Below are 27,286 nucleotides of genomic sequence, written 5' to 3'. Positions count from 1 at the left end.
TCAGTACTGGCCACCGACTGAGTTACCATTTTTTACTGCCCTGTTTGGTTTGCCTTGGAGATCTGCTTCCCAGTCATGGCACAGGCCCGAGCTGTGAAGAGATGGCAGGTTTGCAGGCCAAGGTTGCGTGATTTTAGCATAACCGAACATACAGTAAGCAATGGGAGCTTGGGACTGCTAGTCACATCCCTTTGCTTCAGGTTGGGGGGCTGGCTGTTTATTTGGTTCCAGCTAATTACAGACTGGTCAGGTCTCATCCTGGGATAAACTAAATAGATTGAGCTTCTCTGAGCCTCTCATTAGAACTCATAATTTCCAGACCTCACACCATTCTCGTAGCTCTTTCTGAACACTTTCCAATTTTTCAACATCACCAGAACGGGACCCAGTCTCCCGTATTGGTCTCACTACAAACACTGTATACAGAGATAATAACATCTCTTTACTCCGACTTGATATGTCCCTGTTTATACTCCCCCAGTTCACGTGTACACCCTTCCCTGTAGTACAGCACTGGAAGTTCATGTTCAATTGAAGCAAGAAGGAGTCCGGTGGCACCTTAAAGACAAACAGATTTATTTGAGCATAAGCTTTCGTGGGTAAAAAAGCCCACTTCTTCAGACGCATGGAATGAAAATGACAGATACAGGCATAAATATACTGGCACATGAAGAGAAGGGAGTTACCTTTCAAGTGGAGAACCAGTGCTAACAAGGCAATTCAGTCAGGGTGAATGTGATCCACTCCCAATAGCTGATGAGGAGGTGTCCATACCAAGAGAGGCAAAATTGCTTTTGTAGGGAGCCAGCCACTCCCAGTCCCTATTCAAGCCCAAATTAATGGTGTTAAGTCTACAAATGAATTGTAGCTCTGCAGTTTCTCTTTGAAGTCGTTTTTTGAAGTTTTTGTGTTGAAGGATGGCTACTTTTAAATCTGTTATTGAATGGCCAGGGAGATGGAAGTGCTCTCCTACTGGCTTTTGTATGTTACCATTCCTGATGTCTGATTTGTGTCCATTTATCCTTTTACATAGAGACTGTCAGGTTTGGCCAATGTACATGGCAGAGGGGCATTGCTGGCACATGATGGCATATGTCACATTAGCAGATGTGCAGGTGAATGAGCCCCCAATGGTGTGGCTGATGTGGTTGGGTCCTATGATGGTGTCGCTAGACTAGATATGGGGACAGAGTAGGCTACGGGGTTTGCTACAGGGATTGGTTCCTGGGTTCATGTTTCTGTGGTGTGGGGAGTAGTTGCTGGTGAGTATTTGCTTCAGGTTGCGGGGCTGTCTGTAAGCAAGGACTGGCCTGCCTCCCAAGGTCTGTGAGTGTGAGGGATTGTTTTCCAAAATACGTTGTAGATCGTGGATGATCTGCTAGAGAGCTTTTAGCTGGGGGCTGTATGTGAGAGGGTGGAGATGGATGGCAGGAGAGAGATCACTTGATCATTACCTGTTAGGTTCGCTCCCTCTGGGGCACCTGGCATTGGCCACTGTTGGTAGACAGGATACTGGGCTGGATATACCTTTGGTCTGAACCAGTATGGCCGTTCTTATGTTCTTATGTGATGGCCAGTGGTGTTCTGTTATTTTCCTTGTTGGGCCCGTCCTGTAGTAGGTGATTTCTGGATACCTGTCTCGCTCTGTCGATCTGTTTCCTCACTTCCCCAGGTGAGTATTGTAGTTTTAAGAATGCTTGATAAATATCTTGTAGGTGTTTGTCTCTGTCTGAGGGATTGTAGCAAATGTGGTTGTATCTTAGGGCTTGGCTGTAGACAGTGGATTGCGTGATGTGTCCTGGATGGAAGCTGGAGGCATGTAGGTAGGAATAGCGGTCAGTAGGTTTCCGGTATAGGGTGGTGTTTATGTGACCGTCACTTATTTGCAGTGTAGTGTCCAGGAAGTGGATCTCTTGTGTGGACTGGTCCAGAGTGAGGTTGATGGTGGGTTGGAAATTGCTGAAATCCAGGTGGAATTCCTCAAGGGCCTCCTTCCCATGGGTCCATATGATGAAGTTTCAAAGCTGTATTCAGTCAATGTTCACTGGTAAACTTTTGAAAGAACAACCCTAATGTTTTGTTCAAAGTTACGAACATTTCAGAGTTTCCCGAGGTGTTCGTAACTCTGAGGTTCTTCTGCAATACAAAGCATCTGGAGCAGGGCCAACAATCTAGTGACTCTCCCGTGTGTGTGTTTGTCTGTGTGTCTGTGTCTATAAAATATTCAAGCCCATAGGGGTATCATTTCCAAATTCAGCCAAACTCTTTATGATGGGGATACATTCCCAGGCAGTGAAAAGAATTACCTAGAAATACAAATCCTGTACAAATTAAATGCTCTTTCACTGCACCAGTTCCTCTCACTTAGCTGGAATCACAACCCAGTTTTTTCCTTTCCTCCATTTGGCAATAACAGCTCCGCAGGAAATTTTACAAAACTTGCTGTGTGTATTAGAGTGAGTGTCGGTTAGGGGAAATAGACCCATCAGGCCATTTCTGCTTTGGCTGTGTCTCCAGGAGCTTCCAAACACTGGATAATGTCTTGATAACCCCCCACCCCCGCCTTTCACCCCTTTGAACATAATTATCTTTGTGTTGCTCCAGTAAAGCCGGAGATCTGCAGGGATGTTTCAGCAGCTTGGGATATTGCCTTCGCACTCAGCATTGTTCTGACTCGCTCGCTGCGGCTGCCTTCCTCTAATGCATTGTTTGCAGTTTGGTAATAAGGTTTCCTCAGCTCCCAGTGGGCATGAGAGGGTAATGTCTTGGACAATCGGATAACGTTTTTTACTTCCTTGTGTGAACTGTCCCAGCAGGCTGATTGCTTGGCTTGCAAAAAAACAATAAAAATAGAATTTGTTTGCCCGAAGCTGGGAACGGATGACAGGGGATGGATCACTTGGTGATTCCCTGTTCTGGTCATTCCCTCTGGGGCACCTGGCACTGGCCACCGTTGGACAGGACGTTGGGCTAGATGGACCCTTGGTCTGACCCACTATGGCCGTTCTTATGTTCTTGTGCTAGTCCGAGCACCGACAATGAAACCTTATCAGCGCTAGGCCTGTGTTTTCACTGCGGCTCCTGTTGAAAGAGCCCCTCATTCGCGTCCTCATGGGGACTGCAAGTGGATACCCCTTTTGGCCTGTCTGTCTTGGGTCACTCTCCCCCATTAAACTTTCTTGGAAATGCAGTGACATTATCTAGGAGAAAATAAAGCCATTTTCTTTGCCAGGAACAGGTAAAGACGACCTAGGGGCTGCCAGAGAGGGTGTGTGGCCCAATGGGCAGGATGTCTGGTCTGGTGTCCTAGAGACCTGGGTTCAGTGCCTCACTTTGCCACTTACTTGCCATGTGACTTTGGCTGTAAGAACATAGGAGCTGCTATAGTGGATCAGACCAAAGGTCCATCTGGCCCAGTGTCCTGTCTTCTGACAATGACCAGTAGCACAGCTTCTGGGGGAGTGTAAAGAACAGGGAAATTTTGGAAGGATACACCTCTGCCTTCCCCTCCCAGCAACTGGTAGTCAGAGGTGTAGGGTGATCTCAAGCAGGGGATTGCATCCCTGCCCATTCTGGCAAATAGCCATTGGAGAACCTGTGCTCCATGATCTTATCTAATTCTTTTTTGAACCCGCTTATACTTTTGGCCTTCACAGCTTCCCCTGGCAATGAGTTCCACAGGTTGACCGTGTGTTGTGTGAAGAAATAATGCCTTTTGTTTGTTGTAAATCTCCCACCTATTAATTTCATTGGGTGACCCCTGGTTTTTGTGCTGTAGGAAACAGCACAGAACGCTTCTCTCCTCACTTTCGCCACATCACTCATGCTTTTATGGACAATTCCATTATCGCCCCTTAGTCGTCTCTTTTCTAAGCTGAACAACCCTCATCTTTTTAGTCTCTCCTCATCGGAAAGCTGTTCCATACCCTTGATCATCAATGTTGCCCTTCTCTGAACCTTTCCAGTTCCCCTATACCCTTTTTGAGACGGGGCGACCACATCTGCACGCAGTATTTAAGCTGTGGGCACCCCATGGATTTATATAGTGGCAATGTGATATTTTCTGTCTTATTGTTTATCCCTTTCCTAATGGTTCCTCACATTTCCAAGTCATTTCCTGCCTCTGTCTCCACTCACCCTTTGTCTGCCCTTAGTTGTTCAGGGCAGAAACTTTCTATGTACTATGCCAGGCACTGATCTCAGCTGCAGCCTTTGGGAGCGACTGTAACACGGATAATACAATAAAGTAAGTTTTGCTGATTTCCACCAGCTGAGGATCTGATTCCTGTGGGTGCAAAAACCCACCAACGTAACCTCTCCCCTGGAACAAAGCCCAGCAGAACCCTAACTTTCTCCTTCCGTTGTTTTCCCGCAGACCTTCCGATGGCCAATCGCCAGCAATATCGATGGCAACGAGATGCTGGAGATCCAGGTGTTCAACTACAGCAAAGTCTTCACCAACAGGTGAGAGCGAGTCCTCCTCTTCCCCTGTGGTGGGGCCAGTCCCATGCCGTGTGGAATAGGCCACCCCCCGGCCTGGTAGCTGGTGTCATGGTTTTGTTTGGAGGCTGGAGAGATGGGAGGAGGTTACTAGATCTTCCAAGGGGACGAGCAAGCCAAGCCCACCGGAATCTTTACTACCTGAATTTGAAACATGCTGAGTCTATGGGCTGGAAATCAGAGCTAAAATTTGCAGTCATTATACCCACTACGGGGGGAAGGGGAGAGGAAGATCTGCACTCCTACAGGCCACATACTGCTTATACTGAGCGGCAGCTAATAACCAGACAAAATAGGGGGGCAGTTTACAATGGTGGTTCTCTATCTGCGTTGGGCTGAAACGCACAGAAGGGCTGTAAAATCACCTTTTGACCCACCCACTTCCCTGAAGTGGGACTTACGTGTTGCCATTCCCATGCCCATGGGAGGAATTCACCCTCGATTACCCTCTGCCCAGCTAATGGGGATCAGACACTGCAGGGATAGACCCTGGCATAAGAAGCAGAATAAAATGGCAATGTTAGACTGAGCCCCCGTTTTACTATCGCTAAGCGTGGGAGGCAGTCGACTGGGCTCCGCCAGCCCAACTTTGGAAACTGTTTTCTAACCTGGATCCCATTGGTCTGAATCCATCGCTCGTGGGTCCCAGCCTCAGGCATGATCAACGCCCTTCCCCTTCTGGTAGGCTCTGTTACTGGCTTCCAGCCCTTTGCACCCTCGTATCCGATCACTCCCCCGGGTCTCCTTTTCTCCAGCCTGCACAAATTAAATTCCTTTAATCTTTCCTTCTCACTCATCTCTGCTAATCCTTTAACTGGCCTTCCAGTTCTCTGCCTTTGCCAGTTATTGGTGTCCCAGTGATGAAATGCAGGGCCGTCCTCCCGAATGTGGACGTATCTTTAGCACATGGGGAGAGGGGATATTGCCTTTTGGCTCATGCACCAGCAAAGGCCATACTGAATCTGGCCCCTAGCAGTAATTAGCAGCACATACTTTGTGGCATTTAACAACACTGGTCATACTCCCACACTGGTGTATGACCAGTGTTGTTAAGCACTGACCAGTGTTCAGCATAAGAGCAAAGGCTTGCTATCTAGCAGGCTTCCAGTGATTGCTTTTCATCTGTAACTGTCCAAGCACAGACTAGGTGTAATGACTCCACCTGGTTGATAAATTGTATTGTCAATTGCTTTGGTTTGTTACGAAATATACTCAAGAGACCAAACAACCAATGGCAGGCACGGCGGTGTCCAATAGAAATTCGATGCTAACCACACTTGTGGTTCTGAATTTTTCTTATTAGCCACATTATAAAAAAGCCACATTAAGCCACATTATAAAAAAGCCACATGCATTAGCCACAATTCAATCGCCTATTAGCCACATGTGGCTAGCGGCGAAGGTATTGGACACTGCTCTGCTATACCGTACCGGTCTCCTGTGCAGTGACGTTGCGTTCACCTTACGCAGACGGTGTGCTCCCAGAGGTACACCTCTAAAGCCATCCTTGTATACCCTCCGTGTTTACCGTGATGCACCCTTAGCTTTGTGCTGGGTACATGCATTCCACATGCTAAGAGGCAGGAAGACACCTCCCTGTGCCTATGTCAGGCTTGTGAGGGTAACTCACTTTCTGTTGCTACAAGGAAACAATCATAGATCCTGCTACTAAAAATTTTCCAATCTCTTAAGTCAAATCTTACTGCAACTATTGCTAGGTATTATGGGATGCTTAGCATAAATGAACAGGATTATAACAAAGGTACAGGCTAATCTGGGCTATATAACTGCTATATTAATACTTAATATTTATGTTTAATGCTTTATATATATTGTTGATTTATATATGCTGGCTAGCATATGTTATATATATACAAAACATATGCTAGCCAGCATATATAAGTCAAGAACCTGCCCCAACAGGATATCCACACTGGAGCTAAAAGAGGAATTCCATTAGCCAGTAGCAGCTCTAGGCTGTGATCCTGCAGTGTTACACGTGTTACACGTGTTACACAGGTGTGAGCGCATGGTGAGATATTTGGGTTCGGAGCCGGGAGGGAGCTGCTGTTTGGATGATCACTGGGGGTGCGTGGATTTGGCCTGCACTAAATGTGTCGGAGGAAAGAGCTAAAGAGATGGGCAGCCGCTCAGCTCCCAGCCCAAACTATACACCAGAAATCAGCACCTGACCCCCAAGCATGAGCAAGCCCATGCTGGATGCCTCACCTGTTAGGCAGTGGCCTGTCCAGAGAAGGCCCACGCATGCTTCGCACAGCTCTGCACCACTACTCAGACATCAGCTTTGTTTAAGCACGCAGCCATTCCTGAGTTATACGTGAGTCTCCGGTGGGGAAAGCCAACCCTAGAACAAGGTCATCTACAGATATAGGCACCACAAGCTATCAGTGGGTATCGAACCCAAGACTTTTAGCATAACAAATGCTGCCCTCACTGTGTGAGCTAACAGAGAGCTCTGTTAGATGTGGGAAAGCAACAGGTTGTTGCAGTCCCTGGGGACAGCCACTCACTGGAGACATCTGAACTCATGGGTAGAGCACGGGAGTGGGAGTGAAGAGCCATTGACCTGCTGGGTGACCTTGGGTTCGCCGCCTCCGTCCATGCCTTTGCTTCCGCTCGTGCCCTTTCTCTTGTCTATTTGGGCTGGAAGCTCTTTGCGGCAGGCGGTGGCTGTCACTTCATGTTTGTGCAGCACCCAGCGCAGTGGGGCCCGGATCTCAGCCGAGGTTCCTAGGAGCTACTCTCACACAGGCAGGAGTTACAGAAACTAAAGGCCTAAAAGCCAGTGTGTTGCGCAGGGTCTCGCCCCCAGTCTGGGTCTTCGGAGCCACCAGCTGGGAGTGTTGACGCTTGTTTCAAGTGACGATACAGACAGATGGTTCCCAGGGCAGGGATGCTGAATATGAATCGCTTTAAAATATCAAACTGGACCTCACTGTGTCTCAGGTTCATTGAGAGTTTTGGACAATCACATGAGAGTTTGAATTGAGCAGAGACAGTGCTATCCCAGCGGGGGCCCTAAGCAGGAATATTTTGGGTCCCCCTACACAACACATACTAATAATTAATAGTGGGGGCCCTGGAGCTCCTCGAGGCCCTAAGCAATTATGCTGAGCACCGGATCTGTTCAACTGAGCATATTTATTCAGTCGCTGTCCTGAGGGCAGAGCCCACCTCACTCTGGGAGCGACTGAAGATGTCCCAGACAGCTCCAACCCCTGTGTGTTGTGGGGCGGGAGGGAGTCACTTGCAAGGCTGATGCAGAGAGGAAGGATGGTACTATGCTAATAAAGGCCAGGTAAGTACCTTAGCCAGAGACATGCTGCCTTTACGACAAGTCTCATTTTCTAGCCGCCTCGAGTACAGTCCCCTCTGAGACCACAGGTACATCCTGGAATGGCCCCCTGATATCGCCACAGCTGCGTTGCTAACTTCAGGGCACTGCCTCATTCAAAGCCTCTCTGTGCCTTGATTTCCCCCTCTGTAAAATAGGGGTGATAATACGGGATCTACAGCTTATGAGGATGCTGTGAGAATTAATGTCCGTAAAATGCTGTGAGATTCTGCAATGAAAGGGGCCATAAATGGACAAAGTATTGCAATGGACTGACTGTTTGCAATGAACCACAGATATTGGCGTGACCACTTCTGGCATCAGAATTGCCCCCGTACCAAGCAGTAGCCTGTTTCCAGGACTTTGCAGGTCAGCTTTCCCGTTGGAGGAGAAGTCATTTGACATGGAGCCTGGGAATAATCTAAGTGTGATTTGCTTTATTTGCACACATGAACCAATCCTAGAACAGAGGCAATTCCCTTTCCTCCGCATCTCAGCGCACACACCCGTTCTCAGGCAACTGCTCTGTGTCAAAAATTGCCTCCAAGTATGGAGAAAAAAGAGCAAACTGCCTATCACTGCTTCCTGCAAAGACTCATTGCACAGCTAACAATGCAGCATTTCTTCAAAGACTCAACATTTGCTCGCACGCTAAGGAAAAGAGCTTGTAAGTCTATGTGAATGTCTATACAAGCCGCTGGAAATGAGGATGAGGAGCCAGCTGAGAGGCCTCTACCACAGGTAGAGGATTTGCTGCTCCATAGGGAAGGAAACAGGATCCACTCCCAGAGCCTGGAGCTAGGAGTTAGAGCTCCAGCACTGGCTACCACTTTTCAGCCAGATAGTCTCGTTGTTTCACGCTCATTGCTGCTTAGAGACCTGTAAACCAAGCTCGTCCCCTTTCTCCAGAAAAAAGCAAATTGCTAGCTTCACCAGTTGGCTCAAGCATGGTCCTGGATTGACTGCGTTCAGAATAAACAGAGCAAGATCCTCAGAAGGTACAAATTCGTGTAGCTATTTGGACTCCAGCGTAACTTCCCCCATTTACAGCAGCTTTCCTCAGCCTCAGACTCCTCCTGAGGTCACCGTGGGTTTGGCAAAGGACTGTGCAAAAGCCGTTGGCAATGGGCACCAATGAGAAGTTCTGTTGGTCTTACGAAGCCCTGGAACTATGCACAGAGAGTGTGAGGCCAGCAGGGACCTTTGGATCATCTGGTCTGAACTCCCGTGTGCATCACAGGCCTTTAAACTTCACCCAGTTCCCCCGGCATTGAGCCAGTACCTTGTGTTTGGCTAAAGCATCTTCCAGAAAGGTAGCCAGTCTGGACTGGAAGACAACATCAAGAGATGGAGAATCCACCATTCCCCATGGTAGTTTGTTCCAGGGCTTAATCACCCACAAGGTTAAACGTCTGCCTCAGGCCTGCTCTGCCCTTAAAACATAGCTTGACATAGCTACTGTGTACAGGGGTGGGAAAAAATTCACACGGGTGAGCGCTGTAGCTCTGTGGACCTAACCGCTAGTGTAGATGCAGCTAGGGTTGACAGACGAATGCTTCCATGGACATAGAATCATAGAATCATAGAAGATCAGGGTTGGAAGAGACCTCTGGAGGTCACGTAGTCCAATCCCCTGCTCAGAGCAGGACCAAACCCAACTAAATCATCCCAGCCAGGGCTTTGTCAAGCCTGGGCCTAAAAACCTCTAAGAATGAAGATTCCACCACCTCCCTAGGTAACGCATTCCAGTGCTTCACCATCCTCCTAGTGAAATAGTGTTTCCTAATATCCAACCTAGACCTCCCCCACTGCAACTTGAGACCATTGCTTTGTCTTCTGTCATCTGCCACCACTGAGAACAGCTCCATCCTCCATGTCCACCTTGGCTCAGGGAGGTGGAGTTCCTACAGTGAAGGAAAGACCTCTTCCATTGCTGTAGTGTGTGTCTACATCTGGAGACTACCGCAGCGCAGCTATGGCCCTGTATGCATAGCTATGGGGCTGTAGGAGTGCTCCAGAGTATAGACAAGCCCTTATTTCTAGTCTGAATTTGTCTGGCTTCAGCTTCCAGCCGTTGGTTCTTATTCTATGTTGTTACCTTTATCAACCAAACTTGCAATCGAAGAATGAAATCAGGCTTGTTTGACGGGACTTTTTTTCCCCCCATAAAACCACATCGACTGGCATGAATTATATTCCTCTCCTTTAATACTTTGTTAATCAAATCCCCTATGAACTTTACCATTATTTTCCCTGGGATGGAGCACTCCTGTAGCTCACACGGTAGAGCGCTGTGTTTTGGTATTGATTGTTGCATGGTCCGGCTGCCTTGCTGGTATATCTGTGGGGGGTCCTTAAACAGCCAGGACTTCCCAGCCCAAGGCTGCTGTGCTGGGTGGGGCGAACATACTGACCACGTAACACTGCCGGCCCCCGCACAGGTGTGTTACTATTTGGTTTTTACCCCCATGTCACAGCTGGGGAACTGAGACACGCAGAGATAAAGGGACTTGCCCTGGACTCACACCAGGAGTGTATGGCAGAGCCAGGAACTGATCCCAGGCCTCCTGAGTCTTAGCCCAATGTCTTAACAGCAGAGCAAGCTTCTATCCCACAAGTGAGCTTTAGCGAAAAGGCCGAAGGGGTTAAATCCTACAGTGGCGGGGGAACGAGGCAATGCAGGGCACAGAGCTTTCTCTCCGTGGTGGGGAAAGCAATCGTTGTTTCTCCTGAATAATTCACAGGTGTTGGTAAGGGATATCTATTGGACTTGCAGATAAAGGCATGACACCCGACACTGGCTCATGTGAATTATTGAAAGGGCCGCGGCTGAGATGCTGGTGCATGGCTCATTGTGGGGCTTTTGTTCCATCCCAGGGTAGCAATTGCCACACAGCTAATTAGTTTGGAAAACGATCCTTTCCCTGGGCTGGGCATGGGGCCCAGGTGGATTATACCAGCCACTTGTCTGCCGGCTCGCTGGGAGGGCAGGGAATTGCACCAGGTGGCCTGGCTCTTCAAGAGCCAATGGCAGGACACGCAGTGTCTTCCTGGAGAACCATTTTTAAGGCCCCCCCAAATGTTATGCCAAGCCAGTCAGAGGAAGGATGGGTTGGCAGCACGTTGTACATCTGTCCATACAACTGAACAAAGAGCAGGCTAAGGGGTGACTTGATCATAGCCTAGAAGGAGCCACACTGGGAACAGAAATATGACAGTAGAGGCCTCTTCAGTGTAGCAGACAAAGATCTAACATGATTCAATGGCCGGACATTTGAAGCTAGACAGATTCAGACTGGAAACAAGGAGTAAATGTTTAGTAGTGAGGGTGGTTAACCATTGGAACAACTGGCCTCAGGATGGGCAGGATTCTCCATCACTGTCAATTTTAAAATCAAGTTTGGATGTTTTTCTAAATGATTGGCTCTAGTCAGGAGCAGTGGAAGCATCCTAAAGGTGGGGAGGGGTCCCACAGGCCCTTCCCCCACACCGTCCCTTCTCCCTGAGCCTTCACCCTCATGCCACACATTCCCCAAACTCCCCACTCTTGGGCCACCCCTTCCCCCGAGTCCCTGTCCTGATCTGTTAAAGAGGCTACAAGTTGTGCTGGTTGGAGAAACTCTGATGGAACCATTTTCCCTCCGAATCTGTGGTTCCATTGAAATCAAAATGCTTTGTGAAATCGGGCCGATTTCTGTGGCCAGAATTTTGTGCAGGAAAAGAAATGGGCGACCTTTGGTAAGTCACTCCATTGCTCTGTGCCTCAGTTTCCCCATTTATAAAATGGGGCTAATAATACTCGGCCACCTTTGTGCAGTGCAGTGGGATCTAGGAACGGGGAGGGCTCTATCAGAGCTCATTTCCCCCGCTCCACTGTTGGAAGCTGCAGTCCCACCTGCCCCCCTGGCTCCAAGCTGCACCGTGAACATGTCAGCACTGGGAACCAGGTGCAGGGGCGGGCGCAAAGAGCATTCCACCTCCATGCAACTGGGACAGGGCAGGAGACAATAGCTTGGGAAATGAAATGAAAAGTCGTCTCTCTGCCAGCTGTGATCCTGGCAGCTGTCCCCGGCTTGCCCAGCCTCAGGCCTGGTCCACGCTTGGATGGGAGACCTCGAAGGAAAACCCAGGATGGGGTGGTTGGGATTCAATGGGGGCCGCTTGTCCCCTTGAGTGAGTGCTTGGGCCAGGGCTCTAGGAGGCGCTGTGCCACTGAAGATGCTTTAATAAAACAGAGGCTCTGACCCCTTGTGGTCGTTAAAGAACCCAGAGCACTTCCTGAGGAACAGAAATGTTTTCTCCGTCCTCTGACCCAATTCTAGCTTGGGTAATTCCAATCTGCCTGCCTAAAATTTCCCAGTGCAGTTCCATTGGGATATAGCATTGCATGGGATAAGTCTTCAATAGGGCTGCCGTGCACTGTTTAAACTAGCTCCCATATTCTGCCCCCAGAGGTGGTTACATTTCAGTGGTGGGAGACAGTATGGCTTGTTGGATAGAGCGCAGCACTGGGGCTCCAGAGACCTTGGGTCTGTTCCTAGCTCTGCCACTGGTCTGCTGGATGACCTTGGGCAAATTACTGCACCTCACTGTACCTCAGTTTTCCCACCTGTGAAATGGGGATCTTAGTACTGATTTCCTTTGAGATCTACTGATGAAAGGAGCTGTGTTTCATTTCAATGGAACAAACTGTCTAGGGAAGTCAGGGAAGTTTGTTGGAGGTTTTCAAAAAGAGGCTGGATAGCCATCTGTGTTGGATGGTTTAAACACAACAAATCCTGCATCTATGGCATGGGGTTAGACTAGATGACCCTTCTAACCCAATGGTTCTATGACTAATTTTTTATTATAGCGTGTGCATGACCCAAACAGCATCTAAAATCTTCCCTTCCTTTGCTAGACTCTTCTGTCGCTCCTCACCTTAAACCTAAACTTTCTTAACCTGTTGGAAAATATCAGCAGAATCAGGGCATGGGGTGGAAAGTATCTGGTTAGGGTGTTGTCAGGGCTTCATTTGTAATGAAAGAAGTGCTGGGGCTCAAGCAATTTTTTTACATTCATAACGGATGCGGCAAGCCTGGAGGTGCCGGGGCTGTGAACTGCCAAGCCCAGAAGTGCCGGGGCTGTGAACTGCCAAGCCCAGAGGTGCCGGGGCTGTGAACTGACAATCCCGGAGGAGCCGGGGCTGTGAACTACCAAGCCCAGAGGTGCCGGGGCTGTGAAATGACAAGCCCGGACGAGCTGGGGCTGTGAACTGCCAAGCCCAGAGGTGCCGGGGCTGTGAACTGCCAAGCCCAGAGGTGCCGGGGCTGTGAACTGACAAGCCCATAGGTGCCGGGGCTGTGAACTGACAAGCCCAGAGGTGCCGGGGCTGTGAAATGACAAGCCCGGAGGTGCCGGGGCTGTGAACTGCCAAGCCCGGACGAGCTGGGGCTGTGAACTGCCAAGCCCAGAGGTGCCGGGGCTGTGAAATGACAAGCCCGGACGAGCTGGGGCTGTGAACTGCCAAGCCCAGAGGTGCCGGGGCTGTGAACTGCCAAGCCCATAGGTGCCGGGGCTGTGAACTGCCAAGCCCAGAGGTGCCGGGGCTGTGAACTGACAAGCCCATAGGTGCCGGGGCTGTGAACTGACAAGCCCAGAGGTGCCGGGGCTGTGAAATGACAAGCCCGGAGGTGCCGGGGCTGTGAACTGCCAAGCCCGGAGGTGCCGGGGCTGTGAACTGACAAGCCCGGAGGAGCCGGGGCTGTGAACTGACAAGCCCGGAGGAGCTGGGGCTGTGAACTGCCAAGCCCAGAGGTGCCGGGGCTGTGAACTGCCAAGCCCATAGGTGCCGGGGCTGTGAACTGCCAAGCCCAGAGGTGCCGGGGCTGTGAACTGCCAAGCCCATAGGTGCCGGGGCTGTGAACTGACAAGCCCATAGGTGCCGGGGCTGTGAACTGACAAGCCCAGAGGTGCCGGGGCTGTGAACTGACAAGCCCGGAGGAGCCGGGGCTGTGAACTGACAAGCCCGGAGGAGCTGGGGCTGTGAACTGCCAAGCCCAGAGGTGCCGGGGCTGTGAACTGCCAAGCCCATAGGTGCCGGGGCTGTGAACTGCCAAGCCCAGAGGTGCCGGGGCTGTGAACTGCCAAGCCCATAGGTGCCGGGGCTGTGAACTGACAAGCCCGGAGGTGCCGGGGCTGTGAACTGACAAGCCCGGAGGAGCTGGGGCTGTGAACTGACAAGCCCAGAGGTGCCGGGGCTGTGAACTGACAAGCCCGGAGGTGCCGGGGCTGTGAACTGCCAAGCCCAGAGGTGCCGGGGCTGTGAACTGACAAGCCCATAGGTGCCGGGGCTGTGAACTGACAAGCCCAGAGGTGCCGGGGCTGTGAAATGACAAGCCCGGAGGTGCCGGGGCTGTGAACTGACAAGCCCGGAGGTGCCGGGGCTGTGAACTGACAAGCCCGGAGGAGCTGGGGCTGTGAACTGCCAAGCCCGGAGGTGCCGGGGCTGTGAACTGACAAGCCCGGAGGTGCCGGGGCTCAGCCCTGGCAAGCCCTCGCCCAAATTAAGCCCTGGGTGTTGTGCAGTAATTTGGCTGAATTGAGCGAGCAGCGAGTAAGATGAAACTGGATTCTTTTGGTGCGTTTGCTCGGTCTGTGTAAGATAGTGCATTTCATTTCGCCCCTCTGGTGTCATGTGGCACAGATGCTGACTCCGTGGGTGCTCCATCAGCGCCTCTCCCTCCCCTCCAGTGGTTTCCACCTGCCGGCAGGCCCCACCAATCAGCACCCCCTCCTATCCCCCAGCGCCTCCCGCCCGCCGTGATCAGCTGTTCCATGGCATGCAGGTGGTACTGGCGGGGAAGGGGAAGGAGCGAGGGCGGGGTGCTCGGGGGAAGGGGCGGAATGGGGCAGGAAGAGGGAGGAAAGGGGTGGGACCTTGGGGGAAGGAGGAGTGGGGGCGGGGTCTGGGGCGGAGTCGGGGGGAACACCCCCCCGCACATTAGAAAGTTGGCACCTCTGTCGTGTGGGGTTTGCTCCCTGCTGCGCTGCTCCCTTTGGTCCCGTTAGCCCTGCCGAGTGACTCTGGGGAGGTGGCCATGCTAGATCTGCTCCCCGCAATGTCTCTGGAGTCTCCTCAGCACCACTGAAGGACGGTTTAGTCTGCGGAAGAGAAGAATGAGGGGGGATTTGATAGCTGCTTTCAACTACCTGAAAGGGGGTTCCAAAGAGGATGGAGCTCGGCTGTTCTCAGTGGTAGCTGATGACAGAACGAGGAGTAATGGTCTCAGGTCGCAGTGGGGGAGGTTTAGGTTGGATGTTTGGAAAGACTATTTCATGAGGAGGGTGGTGAAACACTGGAATGCGTTACCTAGGGAGGTGGTGGAACCTCCCTCCTTAGAAGTTTTTAAGATCCGTCTTGACAAAGCCCTGGCTGGGATGATTTAGTTGGGGGTTGGTCCTGCTTCGAGCAGGGGGTTGGACTAGATGACCTCCTGGGGTCCCTTCCAACCCTGATACTCTATGATTCTATGGGGGTGGTTCTATGTGGGTGACGCTTAGTAATTTGGTTCTGCAGAGGCCTGTGCCTTTCTTCCACCTCCTTCCCTGTGGGTTGTCTCCTCTTGAGTCTGGGGTTTGGACACACGTTAAGCTGCAGAGCAAAACACGAGCTTAGTCTTCTGAGGGTTTTAACAGTCTGGGCTAGTTTCGGATGTTGGGTTTGGTGAGCCGGATGGTGCTGGGGGCCAGTGATATACAGGAGGTCAGACTGAGTGATCCGGTATTCTAGGTTACAAAAACTCAGCCACAACATGCAGGTGACTCACTGACACCATGCAGAGCAGTGAAATCTGGGCAATTTCCTTCCCAACCTGAGAGCGGCTCTGGGATCACTCAAACCTCCCTGAAACTTGGTCTCCATGTGGAGTTTGCCAGGAAAGCTGAAAGCTGCTGCTTTTCATGTGGTGGTTGGATCTCATCATGCAATAAACCCCAGCGTTTATTGTAGGAACAAGATTTTCCATCTGCAGCTCCACAGAATCAGCGAGGCTGAGGGAGACACAGCTGGATTCTAATCTGCCTCCTGCATCAGCCACCAAGCTGCGACTTGTTATGATTGCAGGCCATGGAGGGCTCGATTCCCCCACTCCAGATGCAAGAGAGGTGAGGGACAAAGCCGGCTATAGATGCAACTGATCTGAAATGTTACTGTACCGTCGCCCTCCCTGTGGGATCGATTTCACATGGATCCCTCACTTTGCCCAGAGCAACTCTACAAGCTTACGTTGAACATGGCGTTTGCATCAATGGCAGGAAGAGAAACGCATCAGTCAGTAATGTGCAGTGACAACCTGCCACCGCTGATTGTCATGCTCTCCCACGCTCAGATCCCCATAAACGAGGCGCGGACATCTCCTCGCTGCCAGCCCCAGTGAAAATCAATCCAGTCAGAAATTAGCCGTTTACTCTTACACAGATCCACCCTGGGGAAATCCTGGCTGGGGGGCCTGGAACTAGGTTGATACATGACAGCTTGTCAGAGAGAGAGAGAGAGAAAGAGCACGTCCATTTCAGTGCAATTAGTTTTAACTGCTGAACTGAACTGGGTCTTGTTATGCATGAGAAATTTTGACCGCTCAGTGCTGTATTTGGACGGGGTGAACAGAAAGAGGCAGGAGCGGATTTACCATGAAACTAACCATGCGGTGGCACAGGGCCCCCAACAACAGGGGGTCCCCAAAATGCAGGACAAATATCTGACTACCTGCCCCTGAGTCCCGGCCGGTGGCGCAGCAGGGTTCAGGCAGGCAGGCTGCCTGCATGCCGTGGCCGGTGGCCCCACGCTGCTCCCGGAAGCAGCTGGCTGCTGGCACGTCTCTGCGCGCCCCTGGCAGGGGGGGAGGCGGCTCCGCATGCAGGCAGTGCACGGAGACCTGCAGCCCCCCACCCCCAAGGGCCGCACAGAGACGTGCCAGCAGCAGGGCTAAGGCGGCTCCCTGCCCACTCTGCCTCCCTCCCTCCGTGCCACGCCGCTCCCCGAAGTGGCCGGCTTGTCCCTGCGGCCCCAGGGCTGGTGGGTGTCTCTGCGTCCTGCCCCTGCCCTGAGCACCGACTCCGCAGCTCCCATTGGCCAAGAACTGCTGCTAATGGGAGCTGCGGGGGCAGTGTCTGCGGGCAGCAGCGCACGGAGACCCCCTGCCTCCCGCCCCCCGCCTAGGAGCCACTGCTGGAGTGGGGGAGGGGGGTGCCGATGCTGCCCCCCCTGCCCCCTTCCCGCACCCCAACCCCTTGCCCCAGCCCAGAGCCCGCACCCAGCACCCAACTTCCTCCCAGAGCCTGCACCCCTCACCCCTCCTCCCACACCCCAACCCCCTGCCCCAGCCCAGAGCCCGCACCCAGCACCCAACTTCCTCCCGGAGCCTTCACCCCTCACCCCTCCTCCCGCACCCCAACCCCCTGCCCCAGCCCAGAGCCCGCACCCAGCACCCAACTTCCTCCCAGAGCCTTCACCCCTCACCCCTCCTCCCACACCCCAACCCCCTGCCCCAGCCCAGAGCCCGCACCCAGCACCCAACTTCTTCCCGGAGCCTTCACCCCTCACCCCTCCTCCCACACCCCAACCCCTTGCCCCAGCCCAGAGCCCGCACCCAGCACCCAACTTCCTCCCGGAGCCTTCACCCCTCACCCCTCCTCCCGCACCCCAACCCCCTGCCCCAGCCCAGAGCCCGCACCCAGCACCCAACTTCCTCCCAGAGCCTTCACCCCTCACCCCTCCTCCCGCACCCCAACCCCCTGCCCCAGCCCAGAGCCCGCACCCAGCACCCAACTTCCTCCCGGAGCCTTCACCCCTCACCCCTCCTCCCACACCCCAACCCCCTGCCCCAGCCCAGAGCCCGCACCCAGCACCCAACTTCCTCCCGGAGCCCAACCCCCGCACTCCCTTCTGTACCCCAACCCCCTGCCCCAATCAAGGTCCCTCACTTTATTTTCATTTACTTCCCATTACTTATAATATAGGAGGAGGATGAAAAAAAAAGAATGACAAATGGGGGGGAGATAAGAGAGAATGTTCTTTTTCGTGTCTGGGTCCCTGTGGGGACCCCGAAAATGAAGCTGTGCACAGGACCAGGGGGCCCCACTAACTGTCAATCCACCCCTGGAAGAGGCCGTGTTCGGGGTGCAATCTAACTGGGAGCCATGGAAGTTAAATGCAGAACAGGACAATACAGGTGAACTGCCAGAAACAGTTCCTGAAAGTGAGACGTGTTGGACGACATGGAAAACTTCACATAGAATGAGAATCCGTTTGTCTGTGTAGGACGAGGAGCAGCTGAGATTGACACAGACGCAGTCGAAGGCTCAAGCCAACAGGAAACAGCATCCCATGAGAAGGGGTGAGAGCCCCATGGGTTAAACCTGAGCTGGGCGAAACACTAGGCCATGCTGTACTGGCCAGGGCTGGGAGGAGCAGCCCGTGGGCTGGAAAATCTAATAGGCCTTTGGTATCTCTAAGTCCTATGTTTACTGTTGCCGTTTCCTTATAATTACGTTTCACTCTGCATGGTTGAGGCACTCTGAGCTGGTAAATAAATAAATATTCATTTAAACTCTATTAACTGAACCCTAGGGCCGGCTGGTTACTTAGAGAGATTCTTATACCTGTCTCTGTATCTGGGAACAACCCAGGAATCACGGGCCATTCAGGCCCCATTAAAGCAACTTCTCCTGACCAGTCCCTTGAGCATTAGGGCTACAAATACAGCTTTACAGCTTGATAGAGAGCCCAATCAGTGATAACCACCCTTGGGACCATTGATCAATGTACTGTAGGTGGATGTGACCCAGAGGATAACAGTCTGCTACTGCTGCCAGTGAATGGAATTACCCCTTGAACTCCAGTGGTAGAGAGTGGTGCTGTGGTTCTGAACGTCCCTGCCCAGGGCGTTCAGAGCTTTATCATCCTGTTACCGCCTGCTTTAGCAAAAGAGGAATTTGTTGGTGCTAAACTCTTGCTACCCCAGTCTGTTAGCCAGCCAAACAAACTCCTGTGGACTCTGCCAGTCCAAAGTTAGCCTTGCAGGTTAACCCTTGGCATATTTCAGTTCCCGAGCTTTCCAGAAACATCTCCTTGTGGCATCCAGCCCCTGTCACTGGATGCCCTCAGAAATACCTAGTCCGGTGTTTCCAAAGAGACCGATCACACGCCAGCCTGGCTCAGCTGGGAATTCACACCTCACTTCAATAAAGAACTTTATTAATAACGACCAGAGCTTTAAGTGATACTAAGCAGAGATAACAGAAACTGAAAATGGAGACTTGTTCATCAACTGTGCCTGGTTACATGGTTTTATACACATTTTTAGCATAAACAGACAACTGTTTAATTAACACCCATACAGCCATAATACAAGGATTGTGATGACCTGTACGACGTAAGTTTTCATTTGATATTTTATACGGCATTCTTTATAGATATCACGACAGCGATGTGGTAGGTGCATCGAGTTTGTCAGGCCTGTTCAATGGTAGCAAACCAGTGGCAGGGAGGGGATCTTAGGGGTGCACCCCTTAACTTCAAGTGGTAGAGAGCTGTGCCGTGGTTCCCAAGGCCCTGGGTTCAGACCCTGTCGATGACTCATACGAGATGCAGAGAGTCGAACTCCAGTGTGGTGAGATCTGTGTGGCTTTGAGTTCCCCATTGTGTTGTCCTGAATGCTTCCCCAGCCCTTCCCATTTGAGGATCTCAGAATGCCTCACTATAACTACACCTCACTTGCGGCTCGTGACGTGCATTATCTTCCTCATTTTATACTTGGGGGAAACTAAGGCACAGAAAGGCAAAGTGACCTTCCCAAGGGCACACAATGAGTCAGTAGCAGAGGTTTGAATTCCAGGCTCCCGCCTGGCTCCCAGGCCTGTGCTCTCACCTCTAGCCCAGGAATTTAATTAAAGTGTCTGCTACAAGTCCCCTTCCTGCACTTTTAATTCTGAGTTAATATTAAGTCTGTCCCCGGAGAAAGGGCTGTCTTGGCAGCCCTGCCCTGTCCTTGCTCGAGGATACATGTGACTTATTTGCAGGGATCTGTGACAAAGAGGCAGGGGGTAAGGAGTAAAATGGGATCCCCCAGCGCCCCTGCTCAGCTCAGACTCGGCCCTGCTGGGCATAGACAGGGGCCTGAGGAGACCTCCACTGACCCTACAAAGCAATGGTGTGTTTTCTATGTGCCGTGGTGAGGCTGAAATGCTAAATTAACCCCCAGCAGGCCGGGAACTGGCATTGTCTCACGCACGCCTGGGAGGCGCTAAATACTGCAGTGATGCACGTGGTGTACAAACCCATATAGAATAGCAGGGCTCCCGCGCCCGCAGCGTCTGGCCTGGAGGGGTCTAATGCCCAGTCTGCAGCTCGGACAGCAGCATGGACGCTGCCCGCTCAGCAGCGGCACTGAGAACGCGCAACGTGGGCCGTTCCAGTCCTGACCTCTCTCCCAGCCAGCAATGAACTCCCTCCTCTTGCACAAAGCCGAGTACAGAGACCTGGCTCGTCTGTCCCATAAGGGCACGTTCCCCCCGACCAGCTTCGTCAGGCCATCCTGGCTGCCCTCCTGCAAGCTCCCAGAAGGCTGAGCGCCTGGCTGTCCGCTAGGTGTGCTGGTTTTGTTTTAATCCGTGAATGGGGATCACTGTCTTTGTTAGCGACGCTGCTTCTTGGTGGAGGAATTCTCTGCCAAGGGCTTGCGACATCTGAGTGTCCCAGCCTAACTCCCCGTAGATCTACTTAACCCTGCTTCACAGGGCAGTGGGGTGACCACCCCTCCTGAATGGGGTGGGGCAGTCCCGAAATATGGCGCTCAAGCCCCAGTCCCGGGCTGAATGACTCTGGGAACATTTGTCCTGGATTCCCTGAGGCGCTGCTCCATGCCTGCCCGAGGCTCAAGGGCTCCACCAGCCTCTTCCTGGTGGGGGGCTCAGGTGGGCCTTAGCCCCTCACCACAAGGCCCTGCCTCCAAACTCCTCCTCTTACCCCTGCTGCCGGGCCATTGTAAGGGCTGCCCAGAGAGCCTGGGCCACTGTGAGGAGCCCCAGACCCTCCACCTACTCTGGGCGGCGTGTCCCGGACCGGGGCGGGACACAGGCCAGGGGCTGCTCTTGGGCAGGTGGTGGGTCCAGGGCTCCCCACAGCGGCTCAGGGTCCCTGGGCAGTTCTTATCACAGCCTGGCTCGGGGGGGTGGGGGCTACTGCATGTGTCCTGCTTTTGCCTTTTAGAAAGGTGGTAACCCTCGTGGGGGGCAACGGGGGGGACTGGGTGACCTTTACCTGAGCACTACGACCTGCTTGACTCACTAGCTCATTTTAAACCAGTTCAGTCGCTCGGAGCATTTTCAAGGGGCAGGTTTTATTACAGTTCATTTAATGAACTGTGGCGGAGGGGTAAACCCAAAGCTCGCCAACGCATGGCTGTGAAATGCCGAGCACGGGCATCGGGAAAGGGGGGCTAATCATAACAGGCCGTGTGTTAACCAAAGAGAAGGCAGCAGCGAACAATGAATCGTGGAGTCAGGGTCTCTCATGGAGGAGGATGTAAACACAATAATCTTTGCTTATGAAAGAGCCGGGTTTAAGTCAACGAGAAAAGGAAACAGCCCTGATTTGCTGGAATCGGTGTATTGGATGTACAGTGAATGACCACTGATGAGAATACCCCTTGCTTAAAAATGGCCTGCAAAAGGGGAAAGCATGTATTTGTGCCTTTTCTTTTGCTTCCTTATGGTGTACAAAGGCAGCATGGACTTTTGCTGACAGGGAAGTGTTCTCTCTGCCAGGGGGGTTTTTTACATTAGAAATTTCAGGTCTGTCTAAGCTATGAAACTCTGTGACAACTGGAGGACCTCTCAGTCGATGACATCACGAGAGCCAAGATGGTGAAAGCCGAGCAATGAAGAAGATTTTTAGTTGGCCTTATTACACCCCCCCCAGCCATTGTTGTTGTTTTAAAAACACGCATTTAATTGTGTTGACCAGTGACCATGCTGGAGAAAGGAGCTCTTTGAAGGGTCAGCAGCCCTTTGTTTCAGATTTGAGAGCTCAGAATACACAGCGGGGTCGCCCTGAAAACCCAGATTTTACATTCTATGTTTGTGTTTCTAAAGTGTTAAAAAAGAGAGAGAGAAAAGACTTTCATTCTCCTTTATACAAAAAGCACAAGCCCAGTTACCGCCTCTAGATATACTTGCAAAATGAAAAATTATGAAACCTTCAACCTGAAAATGCTTGAGTGATTGAAGTGCTTTGAAACACAGAGAGCCAAAGAGATCGGAGTGCTTATGAACATACACATTTATGTATTGCCAGCTGATTTTTAAAATGGGTGTTGCCCAGGCTCCTGCTGAGATGGTTACAATTTTGTTCACCATCTTGAGATTTTCTTGGGAAAGTCCCTTTTTCCCCTGACCTGGGGCGTCCTGTCCCCTGCATCTTGCAGGCTCTGTGTGAAAAAAGCTCAAGAGATTTCAAAAATCAAGGTTTCCATGTTTCATTTGGGTTTTGCAAATAAATCCTCGCAGAAGATGGTGTCTTTCTGGATCCCCAGCTTCTGGAGTCATGGAAGTGCAGAAGAATCTCTGCTTTCATTAAATAGAAAAGGTAAATCTCTTGCTCTTGTGGTTGTGCAAAAACAGCCTAGACTCAAAAACCAGAAGGCAAATAAAAAAATCCCAAAGTGTTTTTTTTGTTTTATTTTTTAGTGTCATGATGGGGGGGGGGGGGGGCTGACCTGATTTTTTGGATGCTGGGGGTTTCAGTACTTAGATCTACATGAAGCACTATCTCAAGTGCTCCATTTCCTCCTGACCCTCAGTCAGTCTGTCTATGACCTGGAGCTTGAATCAGAATGAAACTGTAAATTTTCCCCCCTGGAGCAAGCATAACTGTCAGAGCCTTTTAATTAAAGCTGACTGAGCTGTTTCCCTCAGTAATTATCCCCTTTGCAGCACAGCCGCCTTAGTTCCCACATCTGTGCTTCGTTTGCAAAACGCATTACATTATTATTCTGAAACGGCTGGAATAAAGTGTGTGGTAAAATGTATGGGATGAGGCCACTCTGCCAAGCAACCTCAGGAGATGAGAAGTTGCTGCAGTGACTTCATTGTTTTAGCAAACCCTTGCAGGAATTCACATTCCGAATAAATGGGGCCGCTCCTGTGCTGACGTTCGTGGACCCTGAGGTCAGAAGGAAGCGCGGTGATCATCTACTAGTCTGACTTCCTGTATAATGTAGGACTTCCCCCAATTAAATCCTGCTTGATTAGAGACTCCTGGCAGGGGTAGCACAGGGGAGTGTCGTTGACTTCAGTGGAGCTGGGCTGCTTTACGTCGGCCCAAGAGTGTGTAGCTGATCCGAAGTCAAGCAGTGTCTTGGATATATTGGGAAGGAATGGCACTACAAGGGATGATTCGTTTTTCATTCATCACAGAGCGTCTTAGAAAGCTTTAAACGTCTTATTAAAAAACCTCAAGTCTTTCTCATTATTGGGGCCAGGAAAGAAGTTTCCCCTGGGGACAGATTATCCTGTTAATGCCCGCTGCGGTTTCGTGTACCTTCCTCTGGAGCACCTTCTGCTGGCTGCTTTTGGAGACGGGATGCCGGGGAAGATGGGCCTGTGGTCTGTTGCAGCCTGCCAGCTCCTATGTTTCTATGGTATTAAGGGTCCCCCAGCCCCCTTGTTGTGTGGCGGATGAGGGTGGTTTTTCTCTCCTAGCTTTCCCTGTCTCGTTGACATCCCCACTCAGTGTGGCTGCAGGAATCGCATTCGACCATCTCACCCCAGCGTGGCCCCAGCCTTGGCTCTGCAGGCACAGCCGCACATCCCGTTCCCGCCCTCCCAGAGTGAGCTCCACGGAAACGGGTCAGTGGTGAAGGGACGCTTTTGGAGATGAGCCGCCCCGGCATGTGATGGGCTGGGCCGAGAAGCGCCTTGCGTACACCCAGCTCCCTGAGCAGCAGCTCTTGCTGATGGTGGCCGTGGCTTGCCACTCCACCATTGCTTCAGTTTCCCCAGATTGTTGGTTGGCTTAGGTCTCGAGCAGATCCTTCCCCTTTGGGGGTAAATGAAAGGCCAGTATCCCTTCACAGGGCTCTTCCTCCCCCCACTTCTCCTGAGAGCCCAGACTCTTCCCCGTGCCTGGTAAAGAAAGCCCAAATCAATAGGACCTGCCCTGGGCTTTGGTCCCAGACTCTTTCATCAGGTTTACAATAAATTCCCACCTGGGGCCCACTTACAAGTTAGGTTGATACCGGTAATAGTGTTGCTGTAATAGACTTAGACTTCTGTAAGGCGTTTGACTGGGTACCGGATGACGTTTTGATTAAGAAACCAGAACAGCACAAAATTAACATTAAATGGATTAAAAGCTGGCTAAGTGATAGGCCTCAATTATCATTGTAAACAAGGAATCTTCATCGAGAGGGCTTTTTTCTAGTGTGTCCTGCAGGGATCGGTTCTTGGCCCTAAGCTACTTCATGTTTTTATCAATGATGTGAATGAAAATAAAATCATTGCTGATAACATCTGAATATCCCCCAAAGACTGGGCGAGTGATAAATAATGAAGAGGGCAGGTCATTGATACAGAGTGATCTGGATCATTTGGTAAGCTGCGGGGCAAGCAAACAATATGCATTTTAGTATGGCTAACTGTAAATGTATACATCTAGGACCCAAGAATGTAAGCCATACTTACATGATGGAGGACTTTATCCAGAGAAGCAGTGACTCTGAAAGAGATTTGGGGGTCTTGTTGGATAATCAGCTGAACACGAGCTCCCAATGTGACATGGTGGCCAACAAGGCTTGGATCCTTGGATGTATAAACAGGAATCTGAAGGAGGATGACCTCTGTATCTGGCCCTGGTGTGACCACTGCTGGAATCCTGTGTCCAGTGCTGGTGCCCACAGTTCAAGAAGGATGTTGATAAATTGCAGAGGTTTCAGAGAAGAACCACAATGAGGATTAAAGGATTAGAAAGCCTGTCTTGTAGCGATAGACTCAAGGAGTTCAATTTATTTCTGTTGTCAAAGAGAAGGTTTCGGGGTGACTTGATCACAGTTTAGAAGTGCCTGCAGGGGGAACAGAAATTTCATAACAGAGGGCTCTTCAATCTAGCAGACAATGGAATAACAAGGTCCAATGAAGCTGCTCGGGCTTAGACTGGATGGTGCACATTTTAGATGGTGACAATAATTAACCACTGGAACAATTTGCCAAGGGTTGTGGTGGATTCTCTGTCGCTGGCGATTTTAAAATTGAGATTGGATGATTTTCTAAAACGTCTGCTGTAGTTCAAACGGACATTTTTGGCTGGCATTAGGCAAGAGGTCAGACCAGATGATCACAACGGTGCAGTTTGGTTTTATAATCTATTAATCTCCCCACCCAGCATGCCTTGCAGTTGTAGTCCGTAACTCCCAGCCGTCCCCTGTGCATTGCACGTCCCAGAAGCCCTTACTACCAGAACGCGGTAGTGCTGGAGTTTAGGGCTGAATACATCCACTTACAACAATGAATGGTTATGCTCTCACCCACAACCAGCACTGGGATGTTCATGGGAGCCAGAAAGGCCAATGAGAGGCAGGCTAACAAGGCTGTGTTCAGCTCGTGAGCTTGGAGGCGGCTGAAGCTGAGGTCCAAGGTGGAATCCCTGCTGGTTTGGAGGGATTCACAGCTGAATCGGGACTGAGGTTTGGGGTACATGAATCAGTCAAGATTCACTTTTGGGTGTTCAAGGATGAATGAAGTCTGGGGTTCAGGGCTCAAGGCTGGAGCAGGACTAGGTTTGAGTTCTGAGCTGACACTGACATGAACTCGAAAGCCGTACTTGCAAGACTTCTGCTGAATCAGAACTGGCAAACTGCCCTTTCTGGGTTTGGTTCTGACTCTCCAAGTGGTTCAGAACCAGGGTTCTGGCTTCAGACCTTCACTAAAGCTAACACAATCAACCAGAGCGTGCAAACCAAACCTTGGGAACAGGATGGAGCATCCGGCCTTTACCATCCTGGTTCTTCTGGGCTTAAAACCTGAACTCTTCACCCACCTCGTGTTGGGTGTTTGGGAGTGAAGTGACGGGGGGGATGAGGTGTGCTGTGCTAGCAGTCATTTACCAGGACTTTATAATAAGTCATTGTGCTGTAAAGAGAATGGATTCCTGTCCGAGAAGCTCCCAGGCTGCCAGGGCATGTGCAGAATGTGGTGATCGTAGCAGGTATCAACTGTAGGACAGCTGGGCTTCGGGGGGGGTGGGGGGGCAAGTGGATGCAGGTTAATGGGGAGGTTGTTCGTGGTCTCGCCTATGCTAGCTCAGTGCAGCTCTCTGCCCCCTTTGGGGGCTAGTCCATGGCTAGAGATTTCAGCTAAAGGAGATAGGTTCCCTAGAGACGTGCGCTTTTTGGATCCAGAGGTCCTGAGTTCAATACCTGCCCCTGCTGACTCAGCCAGGGGAGTCATGTTAGGCTAGTATAGGGATGGACTGAAAGAAGGTAAGTCCCGTGTGGGTGACGGTGACCAGGACAAGAGCATGGCTGGAGCACCAGGCGTGTGAGAGGTGATTATCTTGCACGCTGATTCACAAACACATTGGAAGATAAGGTCCCAGTCCGGAGAGAGGCAGGCCCCAGGTGTCTGGCAAGAAGCACATGTTGCTCCCCTGAAGGGGGCAGAGGTTCCGGGAGAAGGTCGCTAATAAGGGGAGAAGAATCTGCAGCCCTGGGAGGAAGGTGGCAGCAAGAACGTGTTTGACACAGCAGACGTCCAGAGTGACCCAGAAACAGTCTTTGCCTTTCTGTCAGCAGAAGAGACAGGCAAGGAGAGGGGCGTTGGATGAATTATGAAACACTTGGAAGTAACGTCTTGTGTAGATGGCTGCTGAATATTTCACCCTCTCCTGTCTGGCCGGGGGAGGAGGGTGGGAGAGGGCTGATCACAAGCCAAACACTGAGGCAGTACTTTCTCAATAATTCACACGCTAACGTACAAAGCCAGGCCTGGGCCTTGGGGATATAGAGGAGGAGGATTCAGAGGAGAGGGGTAACAGGAACTGGCTTAGAAGGGAAAACGTATCGGACCTGAGCCCTGTGTCTAGCTTGGCTTAATGTCTCTAGGGGGGACAGAGTGTTTGAATGGCCCAGGAAGGGAGAGAAATTGTTTACAGCGGGTTAATGGGATGTAATCGGCTACCATCCGAACTCGGCAGGACAGCACCATCTCCAATTGCCCAGCTTTTCTTCCCACCGCGGCAAGAACTTGCTGATGGACGTTTTTATTCCCTCGGCTTTTGTGACCCCAGATTCGTCGGATCCAAAGCAGACCGGCATGCCGAGGTAGCTCTGTCTTGTCTCCGAAGGGAAAGGGGGCAGGCTAGAAATGGACGCCGGCTTGCTACGGTTTTATATTAGC

At 51.4% G+C, this 27,286-nt stretch overlaps 1 protein-coding gene across 1 annotated transcript in view; it reads left to right on the top strand.

Annotated features, from left to right (window-relative positions):
* The window catches only part of OTOF (otoferlin), a 204,454-nt gene that overhangs the window by 61,502 nt on the left and 115,666 nt on the right, over window positions 1–27,286 (top strand). Inside the window, exon 3 of the mRNA XM_084622582.1 lies at window positions 4,376–4,464. Within this exon, the coding sequence (XP_084478708.1) occupies window positions 4,376–4,464 (89 nt within the window). The remainder of the gene's footprint in view (window positions 1–4,375; window positions 4,465–27,286) is intronic.

The sequence above is a fragment of the Lepidochelys olivacea genome, assembly GCF_965140295.1.
Source record: "Lepidochelys olivacea isolate rLepOli2 genome assembly, chromosome: 3".
NCBI classification, from domain to species: domain Eukaryota; kingdom Metazoa; phylum Chordata; order Testudines; family Cheloniidae; genus Lepidochelys; species Lepidochelys olivacea.
This window is presented reverse-complemented; position numbering and strand designations above follow the sequence as displayed.